Raw genomic sequence first — 26,437 nt, 5'->3', positions numbered from 1 at the left:
GACCTGTTCCAAGCCCAGTGGATGCGACCCTGCACATCACAGTATTACCAAATGGTGACACAGATGACGATGTACAGCCTCCGTGGATGGGGCGTCTGCCCAGAGAGCGGAAGCTCGGTGGCTCCATCCCCGGCCGCTTCATACCAAAATACGTTTAACATGGTTCTTCTTGTTTTCCTGTCTGTCTTGATTAGTACAAGCAGATAAACACAAACACACACACACATACACACACATGCATGCACGCACGCACGCGCGCACAGAGAGACTCTCTCTCTCTCTCTCTCTCTCTCTCTCTCACACACACACACACACACACACACGCACACACACACCTGATCTAGCTACAGTCCAAACCCGTTCACCAAAACAGTTATACAGCAATTGAAGGACAAAACACATTTTTGCAGCATTTCAATTATTTTATTTCACTCATGCTCATTTAAAATACGCAATATGTACATCCCGGTCTCAATCGACAGGGGATCACAACAGTTACTCTGTAACGTCCCCATCAACGAAACACTCATTGTATCAAATTGTTGAACGAGGCCAAACGCGCATGCGACTGTAAATGCATGTATTCATTCATTTGTCGAATGGTTCTAACGGGTTCGCCTTGGGAAATATATACCACCCCACCTTTGATAAGGGTAATCAGATATGTCATTCTATTCAATTACAGTAAACTACGGTTATAACGAACACGCTTATAACGAACTTACGGATATAACGAACTTACTTTTTGGGTCCCGACAATTTGCTGTAGTTATGCTGTATATATGCTTATAACGAACTACGGTTATAACAAACTAAAATAAGTAGTCCCTTTGAGTTCGTTATATCCGTACTTTACTGTATACCTATGATGAGAATCTTGTGTGTGTACAGTGGAAAGATGAAAAATATCCTTATCAAAAGTGGGGTTGAGTATTAAAGATTATACGCAACACCTTGAAAAAAATATATATACAGTACATTTCGTTCCCGCAACATCAAGCACAACGTTATGGACGATAATAATCATAATCATAGCTTGACATTGATGTCGCAGATGTTATGACTAGGAGTATCTTCCCGAGGAAAGAGCGTCCACTTGCCTTTTTATCAAAGTATTGTTTCGACCACTGCCACATCGAGCCCACTTTACTGTGCTAAATATGATTAGAGTATCGAACATATCGATATTCCAATCAGAGAACGTTTCATAAAATGCAAAATCTACGACTGGTACACTTTCGTATCAAAGTGATATACTGCTGCCTGTCTTTATTAACACGAATTTGTTTTTTTCATCTTTGAGCCCCAAACGATTTCCTATGTTTTTGTGTCAGAGATGAAATCGCGAATGTTTTCGTAATGTGATCGACTTGGTCGTCGCCTATGGTAGTCGCCATCTTTGGAAAGCTATACGAGATAAGAACAGCGATCTGATTGGATAGTTCATTACAAGGGGCACAACTCGTGATCTACGCGAGGGTGGAGCCAAGATTGTGGCCTTGATGTGGCAAAGGTAGAAACAAAGCTTTGATATAGGATAGTGGACACACTTGTTGTCCATTTCACTTTCAAATCCGTTCAACAAAATACACTGTGCAAGCTATAAATGTGTTCCTTGTGTTTATGTGTCTTGTGTTCGAGATATGCGAATAACTTAATCATTTAAGCATTCAGATTGAGCGAGTTTGGTTTAAAGACGCTTTGAAACGTGTTTAAATTATGCCATGGAATGTCAGTTTGACGTGGGAGGCGAGCCCGAAGTGGCGTAGGTCTAAAGATAGTTACCACTTTGGCGAAACCCTCGAAAAAGAATATGGTGATGAGAAAGCTAGAAATATAATGTGGGCGAACCGGGATTCGAAGATCATAGGTTTCCGGCGCCCATAAGGGACGCAACACCACACGGCGATTTGCGGTGCAATGTTTAGAAAGTAATTCAGGCAGTAATAAATACTGTACAATGTCACCTTGTCGGTTCACAACATGTTCATCATATCACATACAAATATAATTCTAGTTCTTCATTTGTTTTCTCAGTACAGTTCAATATAATTTTGATGTTCACAAGAGAGGTGTTGCCATTTTCCGTGTGGGTACCAAGAGGATTCGGAAACTATGCCGATCCTCCTTTTCATCTTTGCAAAGGTCACTCACTATCTAGGTCAAATCAAGGTCACACTTAGGTAAGGTCAAGGACGTGATTGAGGTATGAGATATAGCAGATCGCAAGACGTAGGATTTCAATCTTCGACAGTTTCTTGTCTGGTGGAAGCGTGGGTAACAACTTCCGCAGCTCAGCAAAAGCAACGTTGAAGGCCTCAACACGAATTCTCTCCCTTGTTGCATGCGCAGTGCGGTACTTCACTGTAGCTCGGCGACGGCGTCTCCTCTCTTCTCTACTGAGTTGTGCATTTTCTTGATTTCCACCTCGATGGCCTCTCGAGGACAAAGGTAAACTGTCTTTGCAGTCGTCGTCTGAATCTCTAACATCACTCTCAGAGTTCAAACCATTTTCTATGCTTGTAAAAGTCATTTTGTCTGACGTCACTTCCGTATGCATTTTCCCAACTTCCGGTTCGTCTACGGGGAGTCTGAAAGAACAAATTTAGCCAATATGAAACAAGGCTGACAAATAGGCTTAAAATAAAAATACCGAGCACATGATATGGGGGGGGGGGGGGGGGGGTGCGCTGGAGGATGCTGGATATCCCGACGTAATGTGTTGTAAAAGAAAACTGTACAGCTTCTTGCAGAGAAAAAAAACTGTCTCTTGTTGAGTACCAGAAATCAAGAATCTTTGAGTGTGAGTGTATATATGTGTGTTCTTGTATGTGTTTCTGTTTAAATGTTCGTACAAAGTCTCAAGATCCGGGGTAGAATAGGTCTTCAGCAACCCATGCCTGCCATATAAGGCGACTATGCGTGTCGTAAAAGGCGACCAACGGGACCGGGTGGTCGGGGCTCGCTCACTTGGTTGATGCATGTCTTCGATCCAAATTACGTGGATCGATGCTCATGATGTCAATCACTGGATTGTCTGGTCCAGACTCGATTATTTTACAGACCGTCGTCATATAGCTGAAATATTCCTGAGTGTGGTGTTAAACAACAACAAACACAAAGTTTCAAACAAAGCGTTTAAATGTCGCCAAATATGTGTAGGGTATAACCGACATCTTGTTACATAATAATTATTATCATGTTAAGAAACTTTTCTCCAGTTCCACCGTTGGTGGTTCTTTTTGAAAAATAAATGATTGATTGAAAAAACCTCCCAGACACCAATGGCAAATATCGGTCTCAAATCGCACGATTTATGAACGGGAAATCTAAGAACCTTTCTGTCTCTGCTCTAAGGAGACTGGAACGACGGGACTTTCTAATTCATTATCATGCATAACGAACGGGGGACAGTATCATAATGTCACCATCTCAGCATCAGTTTCTTTTGTCTTTGTGATGGCATCTGGCGAGAATCCTTGGAGACGCGTAATCGTTTATTGTCACGTGACAGGTTTCGCTAGAACGGTCCACTCCTTTGACAAAATTAGTCACGTGATTGGCTTATCAAAATTTGGGACTAGTTTTGCGTCCACGGGATGAATTAACCCCAAAATCGATTCTGACTAACAAGAAATGCAAGATTCGATTTAGGAACGAGAAATGGACAATGGAATCTTGGCAACGAGGTGCCATCTGTCCCCTGAATATCGCAGACAAGTCGCAAGTTAGCTACAGTTATTCCTGACCGACCATGCCCCAAGATACCACTGCAGGCATCCACAATGCGACGTGACGAAGTAAAACAGCTACGAGAAAATAGCAAAAAGTATTTAATGTCAAGCAAATCTTATGTTTGTTTTGAATCAAATTTATTTCGGTCGACTCATTAAATAAGCATTGTTTTATCAACCAAAATTGGTATTACTTTTAAACAGGTTTTAATTTCAAATTTCATTAATTAATCCGTTATAATTATCTTTATTTACGAATTGTCGCTATCGTTCTCTAGGTATGTTATTCCTATGATACATCGCAAACAGCAGCCCATCTGCATCTTCATGAGTGAGTGAGTGATTTGGGTTTATCGCCGCTTTTAACAGTATTCCAGTTATATCACGGCGTGTCAGCTTAATGTGGGAGGAAAGCCCGAAGTGATGCAGGTCTTAGACGTTTACCACGTCGGTGAAACCCACGAGCACGGGTATGGTGCTGACAAACCTAGAAACATAATTGGGGAGAACCGGGATTCGAACCCACGATCATAGGTTTCTGGCGTGCCCAAGGGACGCAATTCTGCACAGCGAATCGCGGCGCCTGAGACGACAGGGCTACCCCTGCCCCCTCATCTTCACGAAGATACCATTATGGTCGTGCTTATAAGTCTAGAGTGTGAAACACCCAACGTCCATGCGATGAATTGTAATTAGAGATTACATTCTTTGAACATTTATTTTAAATTGAATCCTATGCAGTAAGGGATAAAGGCAGAAGAAGTCTGGCTTTTGGAAAACCCACGTTTACTAATTTCACAGATATGCCTGAAATACCAATTACGAAAATGTGAGTCGCTGTGTTACCATCAAAAGAACGAGCCCCCTTATAGATATTGACAAGAACGCTGATGCCATCAAGCTCATGTTGAATACGATATTTTCATGTGACCCACTGATCGCAAACAATATTGTGTTCTTCTTTTAAAACTTCAGAAAGGAAAATCCTTTCATCTTGGATTCTTTGGCTTGAACGGATTTCCGATTTGTAATCTGATCAACAAGAAGAGCAAAAACTTCCATTGCTATCCTTCACGAATACCGGGAAGTGTGTTGTTTGCTATTCTGTACAGACAACGAGAAGGATGAGTCTAAAGAGTGAGTGAGTTTGGATGAACAGTATTTCAGTCATACCACAGCGTGTCAGCTTGATGTGATGGGGAGACGTGATTCGGGTGTTAGATGTTTACCAAGAAAGTCTTTGGTGAAACCCACTTGTACATTATTGTTCGGATAAATGAAGAAAACCTGTCAGGAATAATTTGGAATTCGAACCCAGGATTAAATGTTCCTGGCACGAATTTCGGCTCCTGAGACGACTTGGATGCCGGTGTCCTAAATGAGTCTGAGAACCCGAATGCACATTTCACATCACATGCATCTGGGTAATTGTAATCTGGTGTGGCTTTCGGAGAATAGTAAGACATAACCAGGTGTTAAGAACAGTGAGTGAGTGAGTTGGGTTTAACGCCGCTTTCAACAGTATTCCTGTTATATCACGGCGTGTCAGCTTAATGTGGGAGGAAAGCCCGAAGTGATGCAGGTCCCAGACGTTTACCACTTCGGTGAAACCCACAGGTATGGTGCTAACAAACCTAGAAACATAATCCGGGCGAACAATCATAGGCTTCTGGCTTGACCAAGGGACGCAACTATGCACAGCGAATCGCAGCGCCTTAAACGACTGGGCCACCCGTGCTTCCGAGTTAAGAACAGGCTTGGTGAAATAGGACGTGAACATTTCCATACTATACAAATCACAGCACTACAGCCAACAATGAGCGAGTGTATCTGTGACTGGGGTTTTATACCGCTGATGGTAGGTGCAGCACTGGCCACAGTAATAATGAGCTTCACACGTTATACCCATGTGGGAATCGAACCCGGGTCAACAGGCCAACGAGTGTGTATTTAACCACCAAACTGTCCACAGCACCGTCATGGTTGGTTGGTTGGTTTGTTGTTTAACGCCGCACTCAGCAATATTCCAGCTATATGACAGCGGTCTGTAAATAATCGAGTCTGGACAAGACAATCCAGTGATTGATATCATGAGCATAATTGGGATCGATGACATGCATCAACCAAGACAGCGAGCCTCACCACCCGATCCCGTGAGTCGCCTTTTACGACAAGCATAGTCGCCTTTTACGGCAAGCATGGGTTGCTGAGGACCTATTCTACCCCGGAATCTTCACGGGTCGCCCCGTCATGGCTATAGATGTAATTGTGTAATGCTAAGTGCGACGTAAAACAAGAAACAAAAAAAACAAAACAAACAAACTTTGTTTAAACATGTCTCGCAAAAACAAACAATTAATTGAATTAAAATCATAAAGTGTCCTGTGAATTTGCTACGCAAAGCCTTCACTCACACCGTTTGTGAAATGGATGCTCAGATGGCTTCACAGAAGTATTGAGTTCGATTGTCACTCATTTTCATGTCAAATATATGATACTGAAGTTTCGTTTGAACAGAAAATGCATCGTGTCACCATGTCGGGGTATTAGACGAATGATATACAAGAATGTTATCTGGATGAACAATACACTTTTCGCCCATACAGACTATTCTGATATTTGGTTGTCAGTTAACTGAAGTTCTAAACTCTGGGAACATCATGGTTGGTTGGTTGTTGTTTTACGCCACACTCAGCAATATTCCAGCTATATGACGGCGGTCTGTAAATAATCGAGTCTGGACCAGAAAATCCAGTGATTGATATCATGAGCATCGATCCACGCAATTGGGATCGATGACATGCTTCAGCCAAGTCAGCGAGCCTGACCACCCGATCCCGTTAGTCGCCTCTTACGACAAGCATAGACGCCTTTTACGGCAAGAATGGGTTGCTGAAGACCTATTCTACCCCGGATCGTCACGGGTCGGGGAACCTCATGAACAAGTCTCCCGCTATCGTAAAACCCGTATTGATTTAAAGATCATACATGTCTTAAATTAGATTTAGAACAATAAAGGACGAAAAATCGAAGTGTAAAACAATATCATAAAAATACGTTGCTGAGGGGACTACACACTGGATTGTATGTGGATGTCTTCTACGCTCACTTAGTATTTGTTTCCCATCTCCTACAGAAATAACATAAATTGAGCTGAAAGTTTGAGAGATTAGCCTGTCAACTGCCTCTACCCCTGGGACATCCAAGCTGCTAATTAAAGGACACGACTTTCTCTCATATTGGTTTTGGCAACTTCCGGTTCTTAGGCAACTCTCAATTACGCATGTCATCGAAACACTTCCGCCTCAAATTGTAAAGGTAACGCGAACTAATCAGATTATCACCGTCTCGAGGGGGTCGCGTTATTTGACAATTTTCTTCTGTTGTCAGCGGGGACAAAATTGACTTTTTTCATTTTCTGTGGTCCTTGTCAACATGTTCTGAGACCGGTTTTTGTTTCTGCTTGGATAGTTCCGCATTCCTGAGAAGTCCTGGGCATCGTTCTTGAAAGACTCATCGCTAGATGAAGTCTGACACCTTTCAATTGCGATTAGAAGATCTGCTTATGCTGGTTTGGTGAAACCATTGACAAGACTTCTTCAGACTACGTCTAAGGGTATTTTGCATTGTTCTGAAGTGGACTGTACGTGTTATCGTGTTTGACCAGTGTCCATCAACATAGGTTTGATTGCTTTCCTCAAATATTGGTTTTGTGACACGTTATCATCAACAACGCAATGCCTGTCGTTGTGCCATAGAGGGAGTTATAGGAGTATCCTTCTAGCCACGGAGTGTCCTTGCCACGAATTGTGCATATGCTGCAAGCCGCGCAAGTTAATATATATTCTAACGAAACGCAGAGTAAATGTTCTTCAATATCCTTTAACGAGGGTATGCAGATATGCTTGAAACTCAGACGTAATACAGACGTCATTGGCGTAATATAGACGTCATTGTTAACACAATAAAGACGTCATTGTTAACACAATAAAGACGTCATTGTTGACGTTATGTAGATGCCATTGTTGACGTAATACAGACGTCATTGTTGACGTTATGTAGATGTCATTGTTGACGTAATACGGACGTCATTGTTGACGTTATATAGATGTCATTGATGACGTAATACAGACGTCATTGTTGACGTTATGTAGATGTCATTGTTGACGTAATACAGACGTCATTGTTGACGTTATGTGTAATGTACAGACGCAAAGAGTAACTGTTTACTGCTCAAAACGCATGACCTTCACTAAAAATAATAATCACGGAAATCGAACCCTCCGGGATTCTAAGGTACACCTATCTGCACAGCATATTGCGCATTGCACATACGTGCTCTGTAGTTATTTACCATGAGCAGGTTGCAATTGTGTAGTTTCGGACCGACGTTTTCGGAACATGATCAACTTGCTGAAAACAATAAATCAAGATTGTCGCTTACTGTTTCACCCATTTCATCAATTGCGTGAGATAATGTAAATATTTGCTCTGATTGACAAAAGGAAATAGAATACAGTCTATGATTTTCTTTTCATGAAGATGACGGTGAACAGTTGGTGTGAGCTCCAAGATTTATGAATAAACGCATCAAATCCCTGACTCCGGGTTAAGTGACTGGGGTCGATGGTTAAACCGATATTATAGCCCCAAAGCCCTGGTCATATTACTAGACAAGACAGTGTTCACGTCGCCTTGAGAATCGACCCATACTAGATCCTGAAATACGTAAATAGGACACGCAAACAGAATTTACGGGATAGCCTCGTTTCCGCTCGGGATCAGGTGCAGAGGGCACAAATTAGATTATGTCTGCGGCCAACTCGAATAACATCAGTTAATTCGAGATCGGAGAAGATTCATAAAAGATTAAGTGTGAATCCTATTGAGCGAATGTTTATTGGAAAACTGACTGGAAAAGTAGACAATTTAGCCTAAATTATCACTTCAGCTCTTGTCATTATCTAAAATTCCAATACGTGATAATACGCCATGTTAGTTGTCGATAAAAGGGAGGTAATCCATCAGCGTCGGAATCGATTTAAGACTCAGGTGGGAGGGGGTAGTTAGAAGAGAATGACGAAATAAAGTGAAAATTTCCATTGACATTTGTGGATAATAAACGCCAGATACCCCCACTTCAAAAAAGGAAGGAAGTGTGAATTTCAATGAGTATTCGAGTGCCGTTAGATAGACCGGGGCCAAGTACTTTCACTGCCAACACAAGATGGCGGCCCCGAGAGACCCATTTCTGGTAATTGTCGTAATTTGCTCTCGCCTTACGATGCGTGATGTCTTCGCATGCATTTGAAAGTCGCTGCAGTGGAATGCACAATCACATTAACAATGACAAAGATACAGGCTCTCGCTTAATTGACGACGCTTTGGTCCAAAACGAGGTAGTCAATTTCAACCGTGCTGATTCACGTGAAGCGCGTGCAGAACTCAACCCGTGAAGGTCGTGACCTTGATGGTTCAACTTAAAGGTTTATTCGCCAGATGATCAATTATTGTCACATTCTGGTCTTCTGCTTGGCTCATCGTCGCGTCGCCATCGTTATGATGGTAATGGGGCGTTTAAACAGAATTATCGTCGCTCTCCCTGCCCGTAACGTTTCTGTGGTATTGTTGAAAGGGAGCCTAATTCACAAACTCTAAAGTATTTCTCTGTAGCTCCAGACTGATGCCACTCACAGCATTAAACGATGGCCGCTATGGTACAGACAAATGGACAGCGTTGTTAAGTTTCAACCAGACTAATCAGGAAATATTCCGTACGATGAAGAAAGCGATTGTTCTCAGCCAGACAGCGGTGGATGTCTGGCGGAAATCTGATAAAACGTTAAATATATAGTACATTTTAGATGAATTGAATTCCTGAAAAGGTTTTCAATTTGGTTACGCATATTGTACATCATATGTATATAATATCAATACTTTGCAAATCGCGAGGTAAGAATGTGTAAAGAGGCGCTAAATAGATCGGGTGGTCAGATGGCGTTTGGCGATGCTCATGATATCAATCACTGGTTTGTCTCGTCAGGATTGGATTATTAACAGGACGTCACCATACAGCTGGAATATTGGTGTTAAACAAAAACAAAATATTTTGTGGTAAAAATATGCTGATGATAAAAGAAGCAGAATTAATATCTAATTGTTGGCGAAGTGACCCAGAGCTCCAAGTCAACGCAATATATTTCGCAGAGTTGCTTCCCTTGGCTCCCAAGGATCCGCATGTCGTGGGATCTTATACAGGACAAAAGCCGTAGTCTACGAACTGAGCCATATTCCTGCCACAATAAGCTAACATGCTTGAGCTAACAATTTACATTCATTGAAGAAGTATTGTATTATGTCGTAACTAGCCATATTTAATCTTGAACAGGACGTCAAGTTAACCCCATTTCACCTCACCTCACCTCATACAACACAGCGATCTAAAGGTAGTCAGTCGAGTCAGGGCGATACAAACCAGTTGATAGTTTGATCAATGATGGGGGCCTCCCACCTAACACCATATACTTATTTTAGTGGACTCAACCATATCCACATGGGAACATTCCTATCCGGAATCCTCTCGATCATTTTCAGAAGCTGAATATTTGTGTTGTTTCTTTCTTTGTTTTCACGCCCCGATTAGCTCTGTTCTAGACAAACCACAAAGGACTGTAAAGTATCGAGTTTGGCCAGGAAAACCTGTTACGGAGAGCATGAGCATGGTTGCTGTATTTACTCAGATCTATTCGCCAAAGTATACTCCTAATTACATGACTCAAAATACCATTACCACACAAGCAGATCCGTGAAGATCCGGGGTAGAATAGGTCTTCAGCAACCCCTGCTTGCCGTAAAAGGCGACTATGCTTGTCGTAAGAGGCGACTAACGGGATCGGGTGGTCAGGCTCGCTGACTTGGTTGATGCATGTCATCGTATCCCAATTACGAGGATCGATGCTCATTACACCAATCACTGGATTGTCTGGTCCAGACTCGATTATTTACAGACCGCCGTCATATAGCTGGAATATTGCTGAGTGCGGCGTTAAACAACAAAAAACGATCAAACAAACATACAAGCATAGTATATAAGTATTATTAATACAAGAGTAAAGACGGTAAAGCATTGTGAAGATGTTTGCTGTCGACAAATGAGTCATATAATGTTAAATACACACAAGAAGCATAGAATAATATTTACCCTCGTGGTATTGAAATCAAGTTCGGGATGGGAAGAATGACTTGAATAAATTCAGATGCAAGACAAACAGTATTTCTGGAAGTGCAATTTTCTTACAGAGAAAAGTTGTACACATTAAGTAACATTTGAATGCAAGTTAAAGGTAACACTAATAATTATCAATTATTTAAACTATATTAAATGGGAATATATCTTAAAGTATACTAGGCCGAGTGAACACATTATGGTACATGTTCCCAAAATACAAAAATATTGTCGACACCTTGCTTAACTATTTTATCAACTCGCGAACGTTTCAAATGACGCCTTAAAACTAAATGATTAATAACAAATAATGACAATCAAGGATAAAGTAAAAAATATGTGTAAAAACAGGGTTTGGTGTTAGATTTATAAACGACATATCTCTTATGCGTTTCTCTTTACTCGCAACATTTTTGGACACAGCAGACGTAATTTGAGTTTTTAAAAAAGACGTATTTGTCATTGGTGGTCCTACCGGTAAATTGGGCATGTTGCCCTTTTCGCGAACACCTGGTGTCGTCACTGACTTGCAGTGATTCGTCCATCTAATTTTATATTAACAATTTTCTCTTTAACGCCCAGGGGCGGTCGGGTAGCCTAGTGGTTAAAGCGTTCGCTCGTCACGCCGAAGACCCGGGTTCGATTCCCGACATGGGTACAATGTGTGAAGCCCATTTCTGGTGTCCCCCGCCGTGATATTGCTGGAATATTGCTAAAAGCGGCGTAAAACCACACTCACTCACTCACTCAATTTAACGCCAAATGGAATCCTTTCGGCGGACAATTGAGACTGACATTCTCTGTCTTTGAGGTTTTATATTGACGTGTAATATAGTTCTGTCCTACCGTGTCCTACAGTGTGTGCGTCCGAGGGAGAGAAAGGCTAGTCAACACATTAAAAAACTCCGCTCACATGCCCATTTTGATGATATTATGATAAGGCACACTCACCGTCACATTGTCACTGTTTACCCCCACGTTCTTAAATGCTACACGCTTTTACCTCCACGATCCTCTGAATGAAACATGCTCCTAAATGCATTTAACATGCTTTAAACGTTTAAAGTAGCGGCTATTCTCCCATGACAGTCCCTTCAACTGGTACCACTGTACATAGCCCTCTGGGATGTCGCGTGACAATCATATTACAATCGCCCCTTACAATTAACGTGTGCGATACGTATCAGCGTTGTATAAACGTTTAACCTTTTTTCATTTCCGCATCGACCCTATAATACGATGTCAATTAGAAAGAAAAACTCGCTTGCAATAGCAGTATAATCGGTGTCGCGTGGCACGGCATATAAAAGTGCCTCGTCACAATCTGTCGACTCTCCGGCGTGTATGAAACATATGTCAGTATTGTCATATCAAATACTTGGACACTTATTACAAGTTACTAAAATACCTAGCAGGTTCGGATGAAGAGTTCAATTATGTACATAGCTCCCTTTGTAACGGGCGGTCGTATCGGCAAATCGGAAACATGCGCCGCTTCAGAATAAACTCTCATGTGACCGCGACGAGATTCAGCGTGAGATTTTGTATAGAGGCCACGTGACTCCGTGAATGGGCCACGCGACACGGCCTGCTGAAATCGTAGACGACAGGTGAGGTAGTTTGTTTCTGGGTCGCGCAACGCACACGTTGTACAATTGGTGGTGGCCCCGGGGTATGGTTCTCTATTGAGGAAAAATATGAGGGCACAATTGCTTCAATGAATCAATTTTCCGGGGGAGTAGGTTTAGAGAGGGATGGAATAGTGTAGCATATGCGCATGTAAAGAATGACTTGAGCAGCATTAAAGAGGCCAAAGTTCGCGACTGCAAAATCAATGAGCCGTTCCAAGATTATAAAAAATGAAAACAATTAGAGCCTTCAGTGGGTATATATTGGTATAGATGGTTTCATATTTTCGGGGAGGTGTTTGCGGGTGGAAAAAGAAACAAATAGGGATTATTTTGGTAGTTTTGTTAAACTTTTGTTAAACTTTTGTTAAACTTTTGTTAAAAGTGGTCCATAAGTTGCACATGTCTCGAATTGAACTCTCCTCTGTGATCGATTGCCGAACCTGTCTGAAAGTTTGAAACGCTTATAACTCTGTTCTTAAAGAAGGGAGGAAAAAAACACTCTTTAAGAAACGTGTCACCATTGCATAAAGCAAGTTCAACGACTTCAAGACGAGGTGATCCCATCATAATGACGCAATAAATGAGAGTAAAGATGAATTAGTAAAATGTTTTGTTTCTTGGGATTTTCAAAATTCCAAATGACGTTCTACAACACGTATGATAAACCAAAAGTTACAGCGACAGTATCAATTATATGTTTCAAAACACCTACTGAACTGACCTCTGTCTCTTCCTCATTATATGCCATTTTCTTCAGTTTATCAGACAATCGTATTACCTCCTCAGAACTATTTTTATATTACTGTCTTCACAGAGAGTCCTAACTCCGCCCTCATAAAATAATTACCAGCTTTCAAAAGCCAGACCCGTTCGTTCCGCCTCTTCCAGAAAATTTAGATTACAAATTAAATTACTAGCTGCGGTACCGAACTTCTGTTTATCTATTATGTTCGTTTCATAGCGGTACAAAACCCTTTACGACTCGTCCGAATGAGGAAAACCCCCTAAATTGGGCATTTTAATTTCATACCTGGCTGGTCATGAAAACAATCGGTCTGAGAAGATTTCCTTGTCGTATCCCAGGTGATTGCACGTGTGCACGTGAAAATCAAACGCTTTTATTACCTCCTTGTCAATTTAATTTAGAAAATTAGTACTTCACCTCTGGAGGAAATATGAAATATTAATAATTACGCTTGGCTATAGTGATTAATTGCTGTTGCCGATTTCGTTACGTTTGTACAAATCTGATTAAATTTGCGTTATAAACAAAAGGGATTAACACGCATTCACATCTCATCATCGTCAACTGTGATGATAATTACAGAGAAGACTTTAATCATATCAGGTGAGAATTCGTCATCATACGTCGAAATGAGCTCGTGTTGACATCATTTGTGAAGGGGGTTAAAATCATTTCTGACTGACACGGAGCATTTCTGTTTCGTTGCTGGTTAGGTAAGTTTCGGATAGTTTCATATGTTTGTCTAATGTCTCTACCTTCCTCTTAACATTTTATGAATAAACTATGATCTGAAATATCTAATCTGGCAGATATTAATATTTATGGTGTGTTAAACTTTCAGCGCTTTGAAAAAGGAACAAATGTCATGTTCAGTTACACTCTATGTGAGTGAGTGAGTGAGTGAGTACGCCGCTTTTAGCAATGTTCCAGCAATATCACGGCTTCACGCATCGTACCCATGTGGGGAATCGAACCCGTGTCTTCGGCGTGACGAGTGAACGCTTTAACCACTAGGCTACCCCACCACCCACACACTCTATGTGTGCATAAACATCAAAATGCCGTTACTCGAGAGTACCATTACGTCATGATACTAGAGATAATTAGATTGTTTCCATGACTACAGATCGCGCGTGGTGAGTACTGAGAACAACAATAAGCGTGTATCTAATGACAGATATTATTCAAGTTGCTTTTCAACGTTAAGATGTTTTCAAATGCATAATACATGTATACTTAAAACGGTGCACGAAATTAAGAAACAACATGGAAAAATCTGTGGAAAAAATACATCCTTCAACCAGACAGACAAACGTAGCGTTGACCTATTTCTTTAGACAAACAAAATTGATCACACAATAAATCAACAGACAATTCAAAACAAACCCCCAGACAGCGATCAAAACCTAACAGTAGTTGTGGCGATAATCTTCTTAGAAGCGATTATATTCTAGAATGTGGCTAAAATCCATTATTATCACCAGCATGGGACCCCTACCGAATAAGAGCCTTTCCTTTTAGATATTAGTCGTAGGAGAATAGTTTACAAGCTGTCAGAAAATATTTGTCTGGAGAGTTACACAGATGGGACGTCGAAGAGGAGATTATGGCTGGTGTTTCGTTTAATAGAGTGATTTATTGACAAAGCCGATGGTGCCACAAAGTCAAGCTCTTAGACTCCGTTAGCCCTGGAAGGTGAATTCCTAACTACAGTTTCTGTATGTTAAAGAAACATCATGTGTTGAGTCAGCGTACGATTTCAACATTGCTTGTACTGGACATATTTACATGTCTGGCATTTTTTATACAATGGAAATCTGACATTTTGAAGTTGAAATGATCTGACAGTGTTGGAGTTCCTACTGTTAGGCAAAACAATCATTTTGACTTTGCAAAACGTTTATAGTATTTTATAAAATGCGATATCTTAATAAATGGGAGGGTATGTGAAATGGCGTTGTCTTCAAGATTATTGCACTTATGTAGCGACGGGCATGCACGCACGTTTGGTGTGTGTGTGTGTGTGTGTGTGTGTGTGTGTGTGTGTGTGTGTGTGTGTGTGTGTGTGTGTGTGTGTGTGTGTGTGTGTGTGTGTTTTGATGCTTGTATTACCCCGGATTAGTGCCTGTTTTATAGTGCTAGCCAACTGAGATACCATGCCACAGTTTAACATGTGTGTATGTGTTTGTTCTGTGTGTGCGGGCATGCACGTGTTTGTGTGGCTGCTTGTATCACTCCGGACTAATGTCGGTTTTATAGAGCAAGCCCACTCAGATATCATTGCGGAGTTTAACATACCCAACTCCAGTCCTTGTTTTAGCCCCATTATGCCGAGCGCCAGGCAGGGTAACAACAAGTACCATATTTTGACGTCTTTTGGTTGGATGCGGCCGGGGAGGCGGTCCTACTTTGATGTAAATAGATAGGACTATAGTGTATATCTATGTGTGCTCGTGGAGTACATTCATGTACGCCAGATTATACATCATGTGATGATTGCATTTGTAGATATAACACACTTATCACTTAGTAGGTATTTCTTTTCCTAGGATATATATTTAATGATATTTTACGCGCAGTAAAAAAAAGAAAGCTCTATCACGGAGACCTGAAGTGATCCAGCTTGGACCAGACACACCAGCGGTTCAAACCAAATGTCCATTACCTAACTGGTGGTGTGTCATTGCATCACCAAAGGCGAGAGTGGTTGTTCATGCTATCAACCACTGAGTCGTCTCGTCTAGACTGCACGGGATTCAATATTCTCCCAACTCCCATATAATCCACATTCACCGATTTTGCAAAACAGATACTTCTAAATCGGAGCCCTTGGTGCATCTAATCCTAAAAAAACAAGTTTCGTAATTCATACATATTGTTTATTGTTATTAATGAGGTCTTTTATATGTCTTCTTAAGCAGCAGAATCTTATAAATTGTCCGTGTTAACAAAACAATTTAGTAATGTCCTTAAATAGAAAACATCAACATCAGAGAATAACCATCTCGATTATCATTCGAAACATATTCCATTGGGCGTCTAGGGCAAATAATGGTGCAAATTATGTAAATGAATAATTGAAAATAAGTGATGACATCAGTTCTTCGCGAAAAGGGTAAGGATGTCCTGAATCACACAATAACTTTTCCAACATTGTTGTCCGGGGTTAAAATTTATCAATTTTTGAAATTTTTGAAATCCTTAAAATTTTATACCTTCAGATTTGTTAGAAACCCAGCGACGGCCAAATGAAATGTCGTTCGTATTATTAACACGTATATCTCATATTTTGGGAACGTTATCGGATTATGTGTTTCAGTATATCAAAATTAATGAAAAAACTTTGAAGGTTTATAATGAAGTAAAGGGTGATATTTTTGTATGACCAGATGAATCTTTTTTGGGTCAGCATGATTGGACGACGGATGTAAAACAATTTGTTTATAACAACAAATTCATGTGGATCATTGTTCTGTGTACTTCCTTAAAAAAAGCTGAAATATACAAACTTACAAGCAGAATTTTTATCAAAATTCTTAACAAAAAAACCTTTGCCCAATGGGAAAAAAATCTGGACTAAACATGATAAAATGCATTATGATATAATACACATGTAGGATATCAGTAATGAATTATTCTGAAAACGAATATTTTGAAATCCTTACATCCTTTATGGCTCCGCGCGATAGGCCTCTAAAATATCAGTATTGTTCATTTTATGCTGGTGTGGATAATTTCATCTGAGGAAATTTGCCGTGATAACATGCAACTGTAGTCTCCATTGTGTGTGCATCTTAGGACGGAGACTCTGTCCAAACATTGTGAGCACACTTAGCGAAACGACAGTTCTCAAACCCGAGTCAATTGCATTCGGAATTACGGGAATTCCCGAGGGGAGGTGAACAAGGGTTGCGAGAGCGGCCACGTGACCAGGAATTGAAACGCAATCTGTCGCATAATTTGGATACGAATCGACAGCGTATATAGCTTCGAAGTCGTTTTGGTTAGGGAAAGACTTTTTGGAATTGAATTTTTGGAAAGGAGAAGAATTTGTGAGTAAATTTGATTACCCTCGATACGTTCTGGTTATTTATTCGTCGCGGCTTGGTCATTGATAATAATGAAATAATACTTTTACTTAATTCATGGGTTATTGTTTGTAGATGCGTATCTCAATATATGTACATCCATGCCATTTTCGACAGGAATTCGAAGAATGTTTAACAAAACCATAAACTAGGAAGTTGCAAAAGATAGGAACACACAACACAATTCTTAAAAAAGCGACAAAACAATTTCCATATTTATAATAAATATCTGCTAAAAGCAAAGTCAATTGAACGATTCCTACTATAAAATATGCATTTTTTTGTGAATCACTATCAAATAGAAATGAACCACTATTAATTCACTTTAAAACTTCATACTGAAAACCCCGCCGTGATATTGCTGGAATATTGCTAAAAGCGGCGTAAAACCATACACACTCACACTCACTCACTCATACTGAAAACACCAACATGGCTGTCATGTTACATGCTGACGCAACTTGTTAAACATTCTTAACACCGACTTAAGCATCCCCCGATTGTCCAATCACATAAAAAAATACAGAAAAGTTCAAAAATAAAAAAAAGGTTTAATGATAAAAAAAGTTCAATAATAAAAATCTCATATCCATGGAGGAAAGTTTATGTACTAGTATTCATTTCATTATACCACCCAGTATATAAGAATATACTCGTCTGACATCAGACCTGAATAATCTTTAAATAAAAATTACAAATCTTACTTCAAATACCGAGAACAAATTCAACCAGACGTATTTGGCACAGCTTACCGGACAAGCCATTGAATGCTGATGCTGCTTCTGTATTTATTTCACTGAAGCCTTGTCGGTCATCAGACCAACACCATTTAAGAAGAGTTCACTCCCTGCTCAAATTATATTCTTTTCATCTTTCAACTTCAAGTAAGGTCCACTGGCTTTACAAGAGAGTCGCGATTGCTATTCCAAACGCATTGAAACAAATCATCGCCAGCACAAATTTAGGTAAAGCTGGAGACGAAAGGACGAGGACGAGCGGAACATAAATTCAACGTGACAGTTCTATCAGAGACTGTGAGCGAGATGGAGTGGAGTCGGTGGGGATGTTGAGTCAAGTCCCAGACAGGATAGCGACTCTCAGTCACTTAGCGCTTATACAGACTACAACCAAGTACCTTTCTTTTGACTGTCTGATCCTGTCTTCATTATAAAATTTAACTTCGTCGAGTCAGTTTTAGTTGAGTATTGTTTGATACAATGTCTTCCAAATGTCTTCATTAAAAAAGTATTTATGGTCACGAATGAATTTAATATTGTAATATTTACATAGACTAACAAACAATGTCTATTTGAAAATTGTTGTTTTAGTAGGCGTCAATTGAATATTGATAAATTTTACAAATATTTATTTACACCGTTATTTTGTTTTTACGTGACATTTTTATTTTAATATTGTAATAGATTCCACGGCTTGTTATAAGTTTCGATCGATATTCTCAAAATATCGATCAGAAGAACATGTATAGTGCTGTGAGTGTAGTTCTATAAACGTGTTATGCTATTATATGGTCTTCTTTGCAATATCATTAGACAAAGTGAACTGATTTGTTGTGATTATTGATGGGGAAAAGGTTGGAAACAATGTAAACATTTTAGTGATAAAATGTTGAATAAAATAAGATGATTCAGTGTCAATATTTAGAATCACCTGCGACTGGCTTAAAGATTAACGCGTCAATATGTTATATGTGATTTCATTGACGCAATGGTGAGAGAGAACAAACGATGCATGTGTATCGTTATGATAGTGATTCATAATCACATGCTCATGATATAGTCGGAATCGTACAATAAACCTTTAGCAGATATATCTTTTGAATATAAAAATGGTTTTGTCGATTTCATTTTTTTAACTACTTCGATCGATTTATAAATTTAAATGTATTGACTCAAAATAGTATCCAATATCCTTTTACCTATGCAGTACAATTCTAAAGTAGAGGACGGGACGAAACCTTCCTGCTACTGAAGAGCACACACAGACTCTGATTCATGCATCCTCAATATGGGATAACTGGCTGGCTGCATCCTCAGTGTTGGTGACAAACCATCGGCTGTGGTGCGATTTGTTCGCCAGATGGCGTGGATAGCTCATCTTGACCTCGTCTTTGTGATTGTGGAACCCCAAAACAGATATGAATTTAGGGGGATGATTAAAATTATGAATTTTAATTTGATGGCAAAATCCTATGAATGATGCCTTTGACTTTTGCATGAATTTCTTGATCTGGCCAGGGAATTTAGAATGCTTAATTTGTCAAATTGTCTGAGAGGATTATTTTCAATATGATGAAGTTTTTTCTTGGGATTTTAAAGAAATTGGTCCGCGTCGTTTGGGGGTGAACTGGAGGATATGGTTTATGGTCTTTCCTCTGTATAATACACGAGGATGTCGGTCTGATTCTACGTAATGTCAGCATTACGCTTTCATAAGAACACAGGGGAAGCGCTTCGACACGACAGGGCTATCATTATTGCTCATAATTCTTACATTAATGGAATATAAAATATCATTTAGATAATAAACTGCCGGGCAAAATAAAGTATAAACCCATGTTTGGGGGTGGCTAAATATGAAACAAACAAGAAATGTCTATTTGATGATGATGGTGTATTTAATACGGATATTATAGTTGTGTTTTATACCTTAACTTTGCATTGACGTTTGCAGTGTTCGACGACTGTTTTGAGCCTTATTTTCGGGTCAAATCAAATTTTTATGTGTATACTTTTTTCCCCGACAACTTATGTAGCTGTTTTAGAAACACTTGTGGTGTTGCTGCCCTGAATTTGTCATTTATAGAAACATTTATTGAGGATTTGTGGCTTACAATGGTATGTGGACATATCAAAATACGCTACATATATACTTGTATTAATTGATGCTGAAAGTTTCATAGTTTTGCATATGAAAGAAAGTCAGTATCATAATCACAATGTTATCATCTATAAACATAATACCTGTCTTGAATCTTTTGCACTGCCATGTATGACTTTGTTTTATTGTGTTTTCACCAAGTCGTCCAAACAGTCACACCAATAACTAATAATGACCCCCGTCAAAGTGTAAACAACACTCTGATATTTACAACACGAATATTTGAATAATATTCGTATTTGAAATAAAGAGAACATTAACTAAGGAGAATCATCAGTCCCGATGACCTGCCGAAACAGATTCCATTGGGTGTGAAGGCAAAAAAGTGGTGAAAAATATATGAATGGATCACTGAAAAGCATTGATGAAACCAGGTGTTCGCGAAAAGGGTCAGCATGTCCTGCTCTAACGGTAAAATCCCTGGTAAGGATTGGCTATTAAAATCTCACCAAACAAATATGTGCCTCTTTGATCGATCACCAAAAACCACAGAAGGATCCGAGTATTTAACTTCGAAATATTTCATAACAGGTTCCCTATATGCACTAACCATTCGCATATTACCAAACCAACCTTTAAAAAAATGACGTCACTCTGACCCATCTTCCGCATATCACCAAACCACCCATCAGAAAGCGACGTTTCTCTGTCGCATCCTTCGATGGAATATATCACAACTACATTTAACTACACACGACGTAATTAATTTGCACTCTCACTAAATTGACCCGTCCTAAAAGTTGGGCCCGGCGTCTCTCCACTGACAAACTAGCTTTTCCTCATGAAGGTAATAATCCCACTACTGCCCCGTAATCTGGTTAGCATAGATCGTCTTTCCTTTGATTAAACGCACGATCAATTCAATAAGCCGTGTTTGGGGACGCGGAACAGAGAGCCGATGACAATTTGAATTGATTTCTATGACCCAGTGTTATCGCTGATTTATATGAGTTGTGTAAGGGTTTGTATAAGCTAATATGAATAAAACTGTAAGAGAGAGCAGTTCTTTCTTGTTGAAAACAAATTCCAACATTAAGTTAATGAAACCGCAGATTCTTGGGAGGGAAATGTGTACATAGAGAAATGCAGACATATATATCAGTTGCAAAAGCTAACAAGAATATAGTTTGAAGAAAGGTTCTTGTTCTTTGGCGAGTACAACAATTAAAAGAAACGAGTTGGTAAAATTTGAGAACCATATGATTTTACGCCTGAATAGGCTTTTCAGATGTATGTAAGACATACTGTTATGTGATGTAATGTCTGTATAATAGCAGAGATCTGAGTGATAATAAGTCATGGTGCAGTTCACATGTCTTCAGATAACACAACACCGTGTCATGATTAGGATGGAGACGCCCATGAAGTTTTGTTTGTTTGCTTGTTGTTTAACGCCGCACTCCGCAATATTCCAGCTATATGACGGCGATGTGTAAATAATCGAGTCTGGACCAGACAATCCAGTGATTAATATCATGAGCCTCAATCCACGCATTTGGGTTACGATGACATGCATCAACCAAGTCAGCGAGCCTGACCACTCGATCCCGTTAGTCGCCTCTTACGACAAGCGTAGTCGCCTTTTATGACAAGCATGCTGAAGACCTATTCTATCTTCACAGGTCGTACATGATGTAAAATATGTAGTCATCAATATTCAAATGCATATGCAGTAGAAATATGATTTCATTATTTAATAAACGTATACAATATAAAAACATATGTGTCTTGTTTCACGGTTGACACTAAAAATTAAATGGCAATTGTTATTTCCGACGGAAGTAATGAGCAAAAGAACTTTCCCTCGTCATACATAAATGATTATTTTCAAATGAGATAAATAAAATAATGTGCATGTATGAAATAATCTTTAAATGGAAATAGAATATATAATTAATATTTCAGTCAGAAAAAATGGCCGTATATCTCTCTTGTTTCGACGTTTAAGAAATGAATACGTTTCAACACAGAAAACAACAGATGATTGTATTGAGAAATCGATGTATATCAGAAATAAGTAAAAAATCACTTTTTTCAAATTACTTTCACATTAGATGAATTCTTGAGAAAACGTGTTTTGTTTACGGCGTCATTTCTTGTGAAAAACATATTGATTAAAGCCACAACTTTTTCCATCAAATATACACTTAAAACTACAACAAAGTAGGAATGGTAATTTACAGACGAATTAATTATTAATATATTCTTATTCCATTCTTTACTGCAAATCGTTACGGTGGAGAGAGTGGACATTCCACACGCGGCACAATGGAAACCATGGAGACAGAATTGGATGTAAGTATTATAAACTGTGGCGTATCCAAAGAATTCAAAATTAGAGAATTAAGCGTAAATAAATAAGATATAAACATTTCTTCCGCATTCTTCCAGAAAGCAGGGTTTTTTTTCGAACTAACGATGTGTTCCTATTTAAAAAAACCCAGAAAACTACGTTTTCAAAATGTAGCAGTACAGCTACAAAACTTAACTTGTATGTTATCTTTGATCTTTGATGACAATGTTTCGTTTCAATTAACTATAAACTATTTCGATAACGTTCTACACTCAGTTAGTGTCCGTGTCTTTACCTGACTCTATACCGAATTCTCTTCTCTATAATCAGGGTTTGTACATGGTTTTATATAACGTGTATAAAACCATGGTTGCTATGGCAGCTACGTTTTATTCTTTTGTCATATTATAACGTCAATAATATTTACGTGGCTAATGACGTTTTCTGATTAGTTTCTATGCGAAGTTCTCACTTTTAATCACGATTATGTTATTAGTTGTTTCTATGTTATAACATTCTGATCGTGCTGAGATATCAGCGATGACACCTTTGTCTCTGTTGGCAATAATTCCATCTCTCCAAGTCGATGTCTCGTGAACCTGCAATTAACACCCGACCCTCCCCCGCACCTGTCAAGCCGACTCCTATTACAGGTAGAAGTGACACACTTTTGTTCGCGCACGTGCATCGAATAACCTGAGATTGAAGCTCTGCTCTGTGATTAGCGATGTGACGAATATGCTGACTAAACCCTTTTGTGGCAATTTCAAACCTTTTAAATCATTTCTACAATAGCTATATTGTGAGGATAATTATATGTTTGTGTATGGAGAATTAGGAAGACGTGTTCACTTTCAACATCGTATGCTTCTCAAACGGGTTTCAGAAATGAGGGTATATTATCTATTGTCCATGACAGGCGACTAACGGGATCGGGTGGACTTGGTTGATGCATGTCATCTTATCTCAATTGCGGAGATCGATGTTCATGATGTCAATCACTGAATTTGTCTGGTCCAGACTCGATTATTTACAGACCGCCGTCATATAACTGGAATTTTGTTGAGTGCGGCGTGAAAAAACAAACATAAAAATATATTCATCGTCCTTCTAATTTTGTAACAGGGTAAAATACCCTGCTTATTTCACAACTAAACATTTTGAAATAAAGAAATTTTAATTGGAAATATTCTTCTGGGATAGGAAGCTACTGTATTATTAGGATTCATACCCTTTTTTGCAAAAATCAGAGTTGAATACTTAGAGTTGAAGTAATGTTGGTCAATACACTTAATAATTAATACTGGGTACATAACAGTAAATTCTACATTAATAATCGTGATAGTTTATGACGATGTCTTAATTAATTATACCTTTTTGAATGAAACGTTAATAGCATGAAGTTATATTTTGTTTGAATTCTTGATATCGTCTCGAATATAGGTGACAAAATTATCACTACTTGAAAGGAAAATAATGAAACGACATTGGCACACTTGATTAAAATAGCACTGTGAATATGTTATTATTATTGTTAAAGCATTGACACTATTTGTACTAATATAACATCATGTATATTCATTCATGTAAACATATAAGTATTTGTACCCGTTGCTTGAGACAATAATTGCGAATTCACCAAGTCTTGAATCTGACAGATCTATGTGATTTGTCCAAGTGGTTAAGTTACATCTTTTTTCCTTGAATGTGTTAAGTATACAGACACCCAATGACACGTTCAATTATGTCCGACGTGTGATGTAAACACGTATTTAGAAAATCACGTATTGCGTGCTCAAATGCAGCTCAGTAAGGGTACCGGTGTGGTATAAAACAATAACCAGTTCGATGTTATCCTCAGAGATGAGCAAGACTGCATTCCTAATCAAATTAACATTAACCTGACACGTAAAGGAACACTTGCGCCAAAGTTTGATGGTGGCTAAACATGAAACAAACAAGAAATGGTTATTCGATGGTGATGCGTTTTATAGGGTTATTTTGGCTGTGATTTAAATATTAAGTTTGCAGTGTTTCTCCGAGCGTTTTCAGCCGAGTAACGTTTTGATAACGTTTGTAATTTATTTGTCAAAACTAATTTTAAAGGTATATTTTCTTTTATCCGCAGTTTATTAAGATTGGATGTGGATGGGCGTTGGGATTGGGGCTTCTTGGGTTTAGTTGTTGGTTGTTTAACTTTGTTCGTTTGTTGTATAAGACATATTCCTATGTGACGGCGGTGTGAATACTCGAGTTTAAAGAAGACAGGGAACATCGTGTATTTGATACGCGTATCATGGTCAGTGTTTCTGAGACTATTTTCAACCTAATTGTTTGTAAGATCCAATTGTCAAAGTGTATACGATCTTCAGCCCGGTAGTTCACATAAGATATGCGGATACACAGCAACACGGGGCGATGTCACACGGAGCCTTACTAAGTTATTATAACACAATCTGTCAGTGTGTGACAATGGACTATTATGAACTGGGGTAAATTGTGTTGATAGCTGACGCATGAAACCGCTCTGCTGATTGGACTGTCTACATCCCATAACACACTGGCAGATAACGAACATCACCCTCTCCTGACCACGTGAGACATGTTTGTTACAACTTCAGTGAGTGAGTGAGTTAAAGTATAACGTCACATCGGCAATATTTCAACCATATCGTGACGAAACAAAATTTGACATCAACAATATATATTAAGCTGTATAAAATTCTGCCGACGAAGGGCAGTATAATAACTAGAATATCACAGATTTTCGTAAAACCAGTTTGAGAACATGTAAAAAGGACAACTAACTTAATCATTCGACAACACATTATAAAAACGGGATATGTTCGCCACCAACTGAAGGATGATCAACGCGCTGGGAGCATGGGGAGTTACAGTACTTTTGCTACCTGCATGGACCCCAGTCGGATTTACATCATCCCGTCAGTTGTTGGCGATAGCTGACAAATTTAGCCAAACATTAAAAAAACACATATGCTACTTCAGACATCCTTTTAACACACATTCCAGCACAATAATGATAAAAAATAGTTCATTTTTGACGTGAATAAGTTTATGATTACCATTGTGTTTTAATAATTATGAAAGACGCCAGGTGGTTAAGTAAGTAAGAGAATACATTTTGTCTTAATAGATATTTGTATGAAAAAGAACCACTAGATAAATGCATATAAAATAGAGTGAATAAAGATTTGTGAAAACTTTAAAGTTAAATTTAATTCCAACAAGATCAAATTTAGATTGATAAGTAAATACTTCACTCACCTGTGGGGATGGGGTTCGAACGGCGAGGCTCTCATTTGTCTTCTAGAATGTCAACCGGTTAATGATCAAGAAGTCATCTCGAGAAGTGCATCTGATTAGAATAATTTTGAGGCTCCTCTTGCGTCAAACCATCCTGAAACCGGTGGCCCTCCTTTGAGATAGTCAATATTTATGTCAGTGAATACAAAGTCTTAGGTGTTGCCAAGGACGTCTTCCCCCTTGTCTGCTGGTTGGATGGCGATCCCCGTCGATGTCCAGTGAATAAAAAATACTTGCCACGAAAAGATGCCACGCAGACACTGTTTTCATCAACCTAAATCCTAACCCTGGTCTCAGCTCAATTAAACCCAAACTTAAATGTCTCTTGTCTTGGCTCGTTGCCGTCAAACACGCAGAAGATCTCTGCAACGGGACTGTCACCAGGTTTCTTCAAGTCGAAGTCAAAGCGTCAGAATAGTCACGACGAGTCCCGTTCCGGCTCTGGTATTAACGGGTATGGTCCGATCCGGCTCTGTCCGTATTATTATACCCGCGCCCC

General features: G+C 39.2%; 1 protein-coding gene across 1 annotated transcript; it reads right to left on the bottom strand.

Moving 5' to 3' along the window:
• Positions 1–411: 411 nt before the first annotated feature.
• Positions 412–26,437, bottom strand: LOC124121903 (helix-loop-helix protein 1-like). Its single transcript, XM_046485030.2, has 2 exons — positions 25,900–26,437; positions 412–2,591 (listed from the first exon to the last, which is right to left on the bottom strand). Exons 1-2 carry the CDS (start codon positions 25,932–25,934, stop codon positions 2,180–2,182), a joined length of 447 nt encoding a protein of 148 aa, XP_046340986.1. The 5' UTR covers positions 25,935–26,437; the 3' UTR covers positions 412–2,179.

Source organism: Haliotis rufescens, unplaced genomic scaffold (assembly GCF_023055435.1).
Source record: "Haliotis rufescens isolate VD_foot unplaced genomic scaffold, xgHalRufe1.0.p SCAF_18, whole genome shotgun sequence".
NCBI classification, from domain to species: Eukaryota; Metazoa; Mollusca; class Gastropoda; order Lepetellida; family Haliotidae; genus Haliotis; species Haliotis rufescens.
This window is presented reverse-complemented; position numbering and strand designations above follow the sequence as displayed.